Below are 13,042 nucleotides of genomic sequence, written 5' to 3' on the forward strand. Positions count from 1 at the left end.
CTGATGGTGTCCTGGCTCCCTGTCTATGTGGCGACTGGGGACTGACTGTGGGGCTGTCTAAAGGTCCTTTTTTTACACTGTGCAATTTTGGGCTGTCTGAGACGAAAGTTGACAATTGTGAGAATGGAGAATCATGGTAAAATCCTTGGTCGTCAATCCAAAAACGGTGGTCCTAGATCTCACTGCAAAACGTCCACTGACGACCGATTTGGAGCTTTGGCGGCCAAAGACAGCCCGAGGCAAAATATCTGACAGTGACAGAAACTAGAGACCAAATTCTCACAATGTGGCTGCTGCTATGACTTTAAACCATCAGAATACAACATGAAATGACAACGGCCAGCGTGACATTTTTTTAAGTGTGGTTTTTTTAATAAAGTTTAGGGAGAGAACACACTCATTCTCCTCACTACGACCATGGCGCACAAAAACCAAAACAATGGAGGTGAAACAACAAAGAAGTTTGTGTGACTTTGCTGCATTTTAAAAATATGAGCAGTGCTGATGGATGATGCAAGCTGATGATGTGCCTCTGCTTTCGTACTTTTTTCTACGTACATTGTAGCGCTATAATGAACCATAAATTCAGTGCACAAGCTGTCATGCCTTAAATTGATATCGTACAGTCTGACATAGATTGTGACCAAGATTTGATTATATAGTAGGAGTCTTGCACAATGTGACATGCAATAAACTTACACAATCATTGTTGTTGCACACTCTAAATGCACCCTTAAGGAGAACATCAAAAAAAACACCTGCATGGTCCCTTAACTGTCAGAGAGGAAGGAAGCGTGGCCTCTATTTTGGCTGGTGCACAGTGGGGTGGTCTTTAGGCTAACATCCCTGAACCCAGTGATTTCTAAGGGAGTATGTCACAGGACTAGGGCACCACTCTCCTCCATATCCAACCATTCTAATAATGCCAGTGGATGATGGAAGGATGTGTTTGAAGGTACACTGTTAAATGAAACTTCTCAAGCAAAAACTTCTCAAACTTCTCAAAGCAAAAGTGGGGACCCTGCTGTCTAAATGTCAGTGTCACAGCATGGGATGTAGTCATTAAACTTCAGCTAACTGTAAAAAGTAGAAAGACCTTTCCACTAGTTGCGTAAGACTTAGTGAATGGTGAGGCTTCATAGAACTAGAACTAGTTATTATATGTAAATTTGTTAACTTTACATCATATGGAGGTCATCTTTTATAAAGACAAAGGGTCTCAAAACCACACAGATCCATTGTGTTGTATAGGATCCTTAGAATATGTTATACTGGTGTATGTGTGAATGTGAATTTTCCATCAAACCACAGAGCTAGACTTCACATTGACCAAAAAGCTTTCATCTGGAAGACATATACTACACACTACCCTAAAAGATTCACAGTCACATAAAGCTTTTATTAGTGCTTTATGGACTCATCATTATAAATGTGCATTCATTTCTGTGTGTGCATTCCCCCAGTATATATATGCATTTGTGATGTGTAGTTTTTATTATTTGCGCCCATGCCGGCATAAGGCGTGGGTGTTGTTTTTGCTTTGTCCTTTGTTATCGAAGTGATATTTAAGAGTCAATTGTTAATTGAAGGGCAAGTCAGTGTTGTGATAGCGATTATGGTGTTTTGTTTGCGTTTTCTATACGTCTGTGTGAGAGTTTTGTCAGTTTGCATGAGTGTTCCGAAAAGTATTTGTCATTGTGTACATTTTTAGGATATGCACGCTTTCACATATGAGTTAGGAGTCAGTCAATGTTTACTGATGTTTACTCTCAACCCCGCCTGAAAAGAAAACTAAATGAAAAAAAGAGAGGAACATTTTCCTTCCCTGTCGGTGCATATGCTAATCTTGTTTTTATGCAAATGTGCCAACACGATTTGTATGTCTAAGTGCCTCATTTTCCATTCAGTGTCGATATTAATATCCTCAGCCGTTCCTTTGATGGGATATTGGTTGCTGTGTTATGTTCCATTTATTATTTCATTATTTCCCCCACTCCTCTGATGTTTTATGACGTGGTTCTGGGGAGGGGGGGGGCACTCCAGGGATTGCCTGAATGGGATCATACCAAATTCAACTAGACTAGCGAATGTGGGGGCGGCAGCAAAGAGACATAAAAGACATAAAATGAAGGCCCTCGATTTCTGTTTCTGACTTTTACTTCAGTCACTAAAATCATAATTTCATGCCTCAAATACTATAAAAAGTAAAATTAAACAACTCCAGCATACACACAGCTAATGCCTTTTCAAACCTGCTGTTCAAAACATGGCATCCAGTCGCGGCAACTTCTCGATTTATCTGAAAGATCTGCAAGTGAAATGTTTTTAACCAACATCCTCTATTCTGTTTCATATACACTTACTTGCAAAAGCAAATACGCAAGGCACACAAGCATAAGTCAAAGCACGCACACTTTCTCCTAGAGTATCCTGAGGTGGAGAGAGTGCACTGCATATTTATTTTGTAGTTGGCTTTGCCAGAATTTTCTTTTTTTTTTTTTTAATTTTTTTTATATCATTTATCTGTGTGGAAGTTAGCACTTTAGAAGTATGGGTGGGTGGATATGTCTGTGGGCACATCTCCGTGTATGCCCGTGTGTGTGTCTGCACAAGTTAGGAAACATAAAAGAAAAGTAGCTTGGACAGAAAACCAATGAAGTGTAAATGGAAATTTTCTTCTCGTTTTTTCATGGGTAAAACTCCTAAATTAAGGTGATACAGATAATCAATTTTTAAGTAATGGTCTGGCTCTTGACAAAGCAAACTAGGCAGTAATTGGTCCGGCAAATTAACATTTTTTTTTTTTTTTGTGTGTGGAATATGCGCTGACGTATAAGGCCTTCATGCCCCAAAGCGTCCAAAGTGAAGAAGTACCACATACTTCTGTTCTATTTAGCTACTGCTCATTTGCCATAGATTCAGTGACATTTAAAACATGGAGTAGAACAATGGTGCGTTATGAATACAGTGTGTCTGGGTCAGCGCGTGTAGTCAAACGCTGCAACACTACACTTCCAGTAATCATTCAAGCAAGACACTGAGGGTGCATACGAGGATGCAGTCATGAACTCAGATGGCGAACACACAAACGTGCTCACACACGCTCGTAACACAATTTTAAATAATGCATCCATGCTGTGCTTTGACCATATGTGAAAATGCTGATAATCCTGGTAATTGTTAGGCTCAGTATGATTATAGGCTACTTGTTTCAAAAGCTAGAAATGAAAAATGAAAAGTCGATATCTTTATACAGCATAAATGATTATATGAGTATATTTAATAATTGAATATATTTTAAAGACATGTTAAAAGTCCTGCATCCTCATTACACACAGCCTTATTCTGATTGGTGCCGTGAGTGTGTGCTTTGCTATGCACGTCTATATGGAGGAGGGGGGAGCTCGGACATTTTTATCTTTTCTCCGCAGTCAGATTTCAGTTACACTTGTAATGAGTTTGTGAGATGGAGATTCGATTCAGATGAGTAAGTAATGTCTTACAAGCAATCCTGTTGTGTTGTTGTAAAAAAAAAAAAGCTAAATAACAGAGAAAGTGAATTATAGTGTTTGTGAGAGTGAATATTGTACTGTAAGTTCTGCCTCTGTCTCCTGAGAAGGTTTTGCAAGTCAGCCCCCAAGAAATCTTCTCGCACTTTGAGGATGCCAGCAGAGCCGGCCCTGACCAATTTGGTGCCCTAGGCAAGATTTTAGCTGGTGCCCTTTGCATCGCAGCCAATTCCACCTCCAAAGTCCATACACTCACACAGAAACTGCATGGCTTTATGTCTTTGAAATTTTCTTTATTCTAGAAACAAACAAAAAAACCCCACAAAACAGTATGAAAGAACATGATGCTGCATTGCTGGAAGGTGCTGAGGTGGAAAAGGTGTCTGCAGGTGTCCCAGGACTTGCAGGGGTGCGATTAAAATATTTCAAAAGTGCATGTGAAGAGAGAAGAGGAGTATACGGTATGTGACCATTGGGTGTTGTATTAATAAAAAAGCTGCTGATGGTGAAACACAGCCAAGCACCTAAGCCCCATTATAGCCTATAACATTTTAAACACAAACAGCAAGAGTAGACGGGGGGCAATTGCAACATCTCAAATTGTACCAATCAGAAATGAGACAGAACCATGAAACTCATTATGCACATGGTCTGTGATGATCCCTCTCTGCCTGCCAAAAGACAAAATGATCTGTCTCTCACTATATCTAAATGTTGATGAAGAGAGACCCTGTTTTTTTGTGTGTGTGATGCCGTTGGAAATTGTTTTTATATTTGTATAATTATGATTAATTATACTTATAACATTTGACTTCTAGTGTCTCAGTCAATATCATGACTCTAACATTGCTTGTAAAAACATTTGATGACTGTCAACAAGTAGAACACAGATACAAATTACCTACATAAAAATTGTATCCAAATAGTTTAAGAGATTTTTGAGTGATGAAAACCAAAAATTGTTAGAATTGCCCCCCGGTCTCCCCTGCACATAGCGTTCATGCATAAAACATGTATTCAATGAGCACTTCTCCCACGTGATGCATGCTGTTGCCTATACATATACATACATATATATATGTATAGTAATCAATAATGAAAATGCACAGGCTTACAACTGTTAATTACAAAAGGGAATTGAGAAAGAAAAGCATTTTAATTGACTATTACAAGCAGAGCTAACGTTGGCTAACAAGACTAAGATGTCAATAAATATGTATGCCTGGTCTCTAGAGGCAGACAGTGGATGGTTTGTTCAGCAGCAGCACACTTAAAAGAAAAAGTGTATTTCCCAAAATGATGTTGTAGGTTATTCCCCAAACACCTGAATAGTCTTTCCAACTTCCCCTAATGAATTCAAGGAGGTAACTGATGTTAACTTTAGCTATTTATTAAATTAGTGAACGTTACTATCGTCCAAAGTATTCTTGTAACACTCCGCTCCAACGGTAACTACTTATGCAATAGAACTACTCATTCATTACACAGTACCTCCGTCTTTTTCACATTTCTCATCCTCTTCTCCTCTTCTTTTTCTCCCCTGGGCACCAGAGGGCTTTGGCCTTTCTGACATGATGTATTTGAATTAGGCTACTGATGTTAATGGTATCACATTTCACATTCTCCACTAGTTGAGATAACTCGCCCTTCCCCCACAGTCAGGTAAGTCTAACTGAGAGCGGGGTGATAATGCCGCAGGCAATGCAGAAAATAGGGTCTATTTAATAGGCTATGCTAGTAGTTATGTTGCAGTGGGCTTTTTTTGTAATATTTTGAAATAATAGTATTAAAATAGTGTGAGAAAAAAAAGTTTTAGGTTTAAAATTTTGATATTTTTTTTCTTCATTCATTTGGGGCGCCCCTAGCATTCGCCTATATCGCCTATGCCACTAGCCAGGACCGGATGTCAGTATGATTTATTGAATTTAATACTTTGGAAAAAGCATTATTTTTTTTGCCTGATACCAAAATGTTTAAGGCTTACACGCTTCATCTAACAACTGACCCACAGCCACGACTTTGTCAGTGTACTGAATCATAATTCCCAAGCGAAGAATCTTTTATTTGATGGGTAATGCATGAAACAGTGTGTTTAAAATAACTACAAATAAAGTTGGGCTTGGTTGTCTCTGGGTAGGCTATGACACATCTCTAGATGTTATAACTAGGCTAAGTTTGAACTTAAGAACAGCTGGTGCAATGCAACCAGCTCCAGTTCAGAAAGGCCCCCACAAACGAGCTCACTTGAAAAAGCATTTCATTAAAATCAACATTACAAGTGTAACAAAAAGCGACGCAAATGCTTCAAATGGACACAGACAAGATGCTTTTTTTTCCCCCTCCCTACTGTTCTTTCAGCATATATCTACTCTGAGCAGCAGCTTGAAGACACATTGATGTTGCCATGTTACCGTGTTTTGCTGAATTTAAGAATATCTCACTATTTACCAGCATTCCATATCTGCGTAGTCTTTAATACCTCCGTCTCTGTCTCTGCCTTCTACCCCTGCTCCTCTGAGCCTTCCTTCACAGAAGACTTAATTATTTATCGCCATGATTTATTTAGCTTCGCTCAACACAGGACCAGCAATCTTCATCCTGCTGTCTCTAACTTTCTACCCCCCCCCTCCTCCTTCTGTCCCTCCTTCCCGCTCTCTCTATCTTGATTTCTATCTCTCCAAATTTGCTCCTCTCTCTTCCTTCCATCTCTTTCAACATTCCTTTTTTTTTTTTCATTTCAGACTCTTTTAAAATGTTTTACATTCTTTCAAATTCACTCACAATCTACTTCTTTTGTAGTGCTCATCTGTTTTTAATTTCTTCCTTCTCGATATACCAGTTCTGTCATTCATCTTTTTCCTTCTTTGGTTTCTCTTGAACATTTCTTCAGCATTTTTTTCCCCCCCTTTTTGCTTCATTATTCCCTCAAATCTCAGGTCACTTCTAGCTTTTCTGTACGTGTGTGTGCGTGTGGTTGTGTGTGTGTATGTGTGTTTTCTCTTACATTGCACAATCTGCCGGTGCCACATGGCTGAAACGGATCAAGTCGACACATTCCTGCAAAGAAGTAGCTCTCAGTGAAAAGGCATCACAAGAAGAGTCTTGAAGTCACATTCATTATCTGCAAAGTTTCTGTGCAACTCCACTATTCATGTATTCTATTTTCATTTATTTCAGCTTCATCTGTTTCTAAAATGGGATGAGATGTGTAATAAAGAGAAGAAAAAAAAAAAAGAGTAAGAATGATGGGGGAGATAAAGAGGAGAAACATTTTCAATACTTTAATTGGTGTTTGAAGCGTTTGAAGTCATTTGAGTCTTTGGATCCTTTGGTTGGCTGTATATAGTAACTGAAAGCTCTAATAGAAGCAAGCTTACCACATTCATTTCCTTGTCATGACTGGAGCTGCATGACTTCAAAATGCCAGTGTCCATTCCTAACATCCGTGTTCTCCATGATGTGCGGCATCAGTCTAGTGTTTTTTTTTTCTTCGCTAATTGGAATGTTATTGGGTTTTTTTTTTGTGGAGGTCAAAGATCACCTCCTTCATGTTTTTTTTAAATTTTTTTTTTTAGGAATGTACTCATACTCATTTAATCTCTCATGTTTCTCTCATTCTCTAACCCTGTATTGCCTGCGATGGGATGCTCCATCCCCCTCCTTGCCCTCCTTCCCTTCCCTTCCCTCCCTCCCCTCATACCTCATCCCCATGTCGTGTGTTTGTGTGGGTGTTTCCAGTGCATGGGCTTTGGGAGGAGTGGTCGTCATGGAGTCTGTGCTCTGTGACCTGTGGGCGGGGCTCCAGGACGCGAACCAGGAAGTGTGTGAACGGAGGCGGGGTCGTGGCTTGTGGACGGCCCGAGACACAGACCAAACTCTGCAACATAGCAGTGTGCCCTGGTTAGTACCATCCCCATTTACATGACACACCCAGTCTCTCTCTCTCTCTCTCTCTCTTTGACTGTCTACCTATTCAACAACTCTCTCCTCTTTTTTTCCTCCAAGTCACAATCCAAAAATCAAAACCAAAAACAATTGGGTCACTTACTTTTGACTTTACATGTATATGCATTTACATTATTCTTTCATTATAGCTCTTTATCAAGTCTCTCTCTGTTGTTAAAATGTCATCTAATGCTGCATTCACGTCATATTGTGCAAACCGTAATTACAAGCAAGTGAGCGTGAAAAACTGTTAATTTTCATCTGTCATAATAGACTCTTTTCAGGGCAGACGTTGTGACTTGTCAAAGCAGGACAGAGACAGGTATAAATAATAACATTAATGCTGATGCCGCTCCATCAACTGTAAGCCTCGTCAGTGAGTGAGCACGCATAATACCGGAGCCCTGGCTCACCTAGATAGAAGGCAGCCATCATTAATGTTATTAATTTCACATGTACTTTTCCTGCTTTGACAAGTAAAAAATGTTGTGAAAAGGGTCTATTCTGAGTCTGAAATATCAGGAGTTTCTGACAGCTGCAATATCTCGGCCTTGGTGAACAGAACTACCAAAGTGTCAACAAAATGATGGCTGCAAAATTGGATCCAAAGCCACCGTTGCTGGCAATTACTGTACATCTAAATTAACACCAGTAGTAATAAAATGACAATTTATTGTTGACTGATGCAATATATGGACAAGCTCTGCATCATGAGTAATTTGCTCATGTATTTATTTTGTTCTTCAGCCACATTAGCTGCATGGCTCTATGCAGGGTAATGTCAGTTGCTCAGTAGGTTGGTCAGTCAGTCAGTTGGTTGGATGGTTGGTCCACCACTTTGATCCAGTCTGAAATGTCTCAAAAACTACAGGATGTGTTGCCGTGTAATTTGGTGCAGACATTCATGCCCTCATCAGGATGAAATTGTGATAACTTTGATGATCTTTAACTTTTCATTTAGCTCATCCAATTTGTCCAATACTTCAGTTTACCAAATACCAACAAAACTAATGACACTCCCTAAACTTTAGCAAATGTTAGCATACTAACATGCTAAACTAAGAAAGTAAACATTGGCCTGCTAAAGAGCAGCATGGTAGCATTGTCATTGTGATTATGTTACCATGCTTGCATTAGCTTTTGGCTATTGACTTATTGTTATATTGACTATAATCATAAGTCAATTGACTGTCTGATGTGTAAAGGAGCCATACACTATCTATTTGTATCAGGTTTCACTTGTTAAGAAACTGCTCCGAATGTAGCTCATGCAACACTATAAAAATAGCCAATTTAGGTTAAATTTCCAGTCATCTAGTAATGAGGGTAACCAACTTGGAATAACACATGTACACTTCCAAGTCATAATATATATATATATGTATATGTTTTTTTTTTTTTTTACATTTTTCTGTTGACATGGCGTGAATACAGCATAAACCCCCTCTTTCCTGTCTGGTCATGCTCACTGCTTTAACTCCTGTATCCCCACTAGATTTTTCATTTCCATCTTCATTAGCCATGGGATTCAGACCCCACTTTTCAAACTCTCACTCCAGCCATCATGTAGGATCGCTGCCTAGCAAAGCCTTTAGGTTGGAGTTCTATGCTTCGTTCACGGTTGGCTTGGTTTAGATTGCTGAGCAGTGCAGTGCGGCTCCTCAGCTATTGTCTCTGAGATTACCTATTAGGCCCATACCTTGTCAAGAACTGCTATAAGTCGCCAGTGCAGCCCCATCTAATTCTGATGTCGAGGGCACCTCAGGACTTTATACCAATCTGGCTCAGACTGTCCAGCTGAGACATCTTTATCAGGCTGCCACTGGTGTGGAAGAGGACCGACTAGCGATTGAAACAAAATCTCAGTGGAGCGGTCTCTGAAGAAACAGCAGGGCATGAATTGACCAACAGAGACTTTATCTTATCTCTTGAAATGTAAATATCAACATTTACTCTTTAAATAGGTTACAGTCCAAATCTGACACAAAGGAAAAGCATTTGGCCTTTTAAGACTTCAAGTGTACTTTAGGTATGTGCATTGTCTCTGTGCAGTTTTAATGCTGTATTTGAAGTGTCCCTTTGGAAAGCCACTTACTTTGAAAGCATTGACATTAGAAAGGAATATTCATTTCAGTGATTTAATTTGTTCTGTGTTTTCTCTGTTGGCAGAATATGAATGGTTTTTGCATAACGTTGGAATAATGGCATTAATGGAAGCACAGACACTAAAACATAAGACAGTTTATAGCTAAATTGGTGGCTGCTCACTGAATAATACCTTTTTTTTTCCCTCTGAATTGATTTTAGTCCGGTGAGAGTGTGTGCTTGTATAGTATGTAATCACTCATGGGCTGAGCAATTATCACAGGGTAAGTGCTTTTTATTTATTATTGCCATGGCAAAGAATCCTGTATCATTTTCCTGCGGACCGCGGATGTACGCCGCCTTTACATGTATGTGAATGCAACTGGAGCCCATCTAGGCTAGAGCTTTTTAGTCGAAGTTTTGTTTTTAAAATGTATTTATTTATTTCAAAGCTGAGATTTTATAAGGTTAATATTTAAATAAAACAAAACTGTCCCCATTGCCAGACAAAGAAGCTGCAAACTTATGGCTCAAAGAAGGAGGAATAAGGAGACGTCATAATCTAAAGCATGGCCTCCGGGATGTTTTTCCATGCTGTTTTGGGAACAGTGATGGAAAAAGAGGGTTTTGGGAGAAAGGGTAGGCTCTTTCTTCAAGGGCCTTAAGGAAATCTGTGTATGTGTGTTTTCATATGGTTTATGTGTTTGTGTATGTGTGTGTGAATCTATCACAACAGATTCAGTGTGCTTTTGGGAGTTCAAAGGCAATGGTCCTTTGAAATGATGAATACCAGCATAGGCCTTTTGGCAGAAACGTCCACACATAGAGAAAAGAGCTTTGATGGATCTTGTCTATATGTGTGTGTGTGTGTCTGTGTGTGTGCGTGCATGTGCTTGTTTATATATATATGTGTCTCAGTGATTGGATCATAGTGCACATATACCCAGACTGTATACTATGCAATATAGCATAGCAGTATGCTATACTGTCTTAGCAGTAATGTAATCTGCTGCAGCTTTAATTTAATTGGACTCTCTTACTATAACTATTTGTCCGTTACACTGGCTTGTCTCTTTTGTAGACACATGCTAAGATAACACATCAAACAAATGCATGTGTATGTGGGCAGAGCTGCAAATGTTAATATGACAGATGTTGCATCAAATGAAGACAATCAACATGCTAAGAGTAAAATCAGCAGCAATTTCATACATGAATAATTAATTTAATCATCACATTAGACGTTTCAGAGCTATCATCAGGAACTGAAAGGCACTTATATGTAGGCAGAGAGCGGCTGGAAATTGCCATTACGTTTTTTTTTTTTTTCTCACAATGTAAACAGTCCTTTCATAGCCAAGCATATGCAGGAATTATTGGCTATGTCTTAGTTGCAGGCAAATTGATATTTTTCTGGCTTTGCCAAGAAAAAAAAGCTTCCTGTCAGAGAGCTGTTTGTATGTTTGTTGTTTGTTGTGGTGCTTTATCTGGCCTGGCGGGAACTGTCTTTGCATGTATGTAGCTTGTTTTGCTTAAAATGAACAGCTTTTGCTCTTGATTGAAACCATATTTTGCTATTCATATCTACACACATGCTGACAAGCCTCCTGCCACCGTGTATACTTAATTTTTGTGTGATTGTATGTGTTCCTGTATTTGAAGGGTAAGTGTTCTCACAATGACAGAGAGATGAGACTATATTTAAAAATCTAATATGTTTTTATGGTTTCTTTCTCATGTAAGCAGTTTTTTTTTTTGACACTTTCATTACTTTGGATTAGTCATGTTCACACTTCAATTCAAGTTCACAATTCATTCTATGTATGTCATCTCCACACAGTGTTGGTGTCGCAGCTAGCTGGAACACTGTAAGAGTCACACACAGCGTGATTGACCACATTACCAATGAGAGCTGGCAATGCCCTCCCCTCTTGGGAGAGCCAGACAAATACATTTACAGCACTGTACTTCACTTTCTATTCTACTTAAAACCTCTGTGTGTAGAATATATGCCTCAATATATCATTCTGAGCCCAAACAAGATCAATTCTTTGAATTGCTATTCTCGTTAATATAGAGAAGAACAGGCAGGCTAGTGTACAATCCTATAGCGCAATCCACAAAAGCTGGGCTGCTGCATGAGTGCTGTAGTTCAGCAGTTTTCAAATTTAATTCATTCCATATATATATATATTAAACTAATTTCACTCGCAGTGACAAACCTACAGAGAATTCTCACCCACTCAGTTCTATTGAGCTATTATCGTCTTCTTGTTTTAGGTTTATGACCTGCAACCTTACTGTTCTGAATCACCCTCACCATTCTCATCAACCTTGTTACTGGTAGCAGCAAGATAAAAATCAGCACTAAAAAGCAGACAAACTTAACAAATCGCTGGTGATTACAGTAGAGTATGTAGCTGCTAAGAGCCAGATGTTTCCCTCAAGAATTGGTGGAAAGCAAAACAGAACTAAAGGGAGTGTCTCTAAATCAGGTGGGCAGAAACACGACTGCTGGATGTTTAAACAGCGCATTAGGCAATTTGCAATCAGTAGATTCAAGACTTAGTTGTTAGGAATCAAGTCACATAATAATAATAATAAAAAAACACATAACCCCAACCCCATAAAACATTACATACATCCATGTATGTAAGATATTAACAATCGAAGAGGAAAGTCTAGTGCAAAAGAAGAATAAAATGTCAGGTGCTTTAAAATACAGTAGTAGTTAATGCTTTGCTTTCATAAAGTGCTGATGCAGAATTAGGGAGCCATTTAGTAATTGGATGGTTCTGCAGTAAGTGCTGTTGAGGAAATGGGATGTCTTAGTTTTGATGGCCCTGAGTCTTTTTTTCCTGAGGGGAGAGTTATTAAAAGGGGGTTGGCAGGGTGTGTGGAGTCCTGTAGTATTTTTAGACCTTTGCACTGAATGCGGGCCTCGTAGATGTCAGAGATGGGGGTTTGCAGCTGATGATTTTCTAGCCAGAGCAAACAATTCTGTCCAGCTGTGCTGTGGAGTTGCCATACCATACAGATATATAAAAAAAGGTGAGAACAGTTTCTGTCACAGCTCGGTAGACCTGTAACATCACCTTTCTGGAAAACCCTAAACTTTTTGAGCTGGTGCAGGAAAAAGAGTCTTCGGTGAGCTTTTTTTGATGATCCAGATTGAGTTGTCATCCCAGTTCAGAGAGAAGAAGATGATTGTTCTTTCCACCTCCAGGCCATTGATGGTCAGTGGTGGGAGAGTCTCACCGTCTCTCCGAAACTCAACCACTAGCTCTTTAGATTTGGAGACATTCAGTTTCAAGTTGTAGAGACATCACCACTTAACCAGGGACAAGACCTCATTTCTATAGGCTGATTCATTGTCACATGAGATCAGCCCTGCCACTGTTATTTCCTCAGCAAATTTAAATATTTTAACAGTCACAATGTGAAATGCAGTCATTTGTGTGTAGTGAACACAGGAGAGGTGATACGCAGGTGGTACGCACCTG

At 39.3% G+C, this 13,042-nt stretch overlaps 1 protein-coding gene across 5 annotated transcripts in view; it reads left to right on the plus strand.

Annotated features, from left to right (window-relative positions):
* The window catches only part of adgrb2 (adhesion G protein-coupled receptor B2), a 203,265-nt gene that overhangs the window by 95,620 nt on the left and 94,603 nt on the right, over nt 1-13,042 (plus strand). For all 5 annotated transcript variants that reach the window (XM_067611336.1, XM_067611338.1, XM_067611337.1 and 2 more), the window contains exon 5: nt 7,248-7,409. In XM_067611336.1, coding sequence (XP_067467437.1) covers nt 7,248-7,409 — 162 coding nt within the window. The remainder of the gene's footprint in view (nt 1-7,247; nt 7,410-13,042) is intronic.

This window comes from Thunnus thynnus, chromosome 15 (genome assembly GCF_963924715.1).
Source record: "Thunnus thynnus chromosome 15, fThuThy2.1, whole genome shotgun sequence".
NCBI lineage: Eukaryota > Metazoa > Chordata > Actinopteri > Scombriformes > Scombridae > Thunnus > Thunnus thynnus.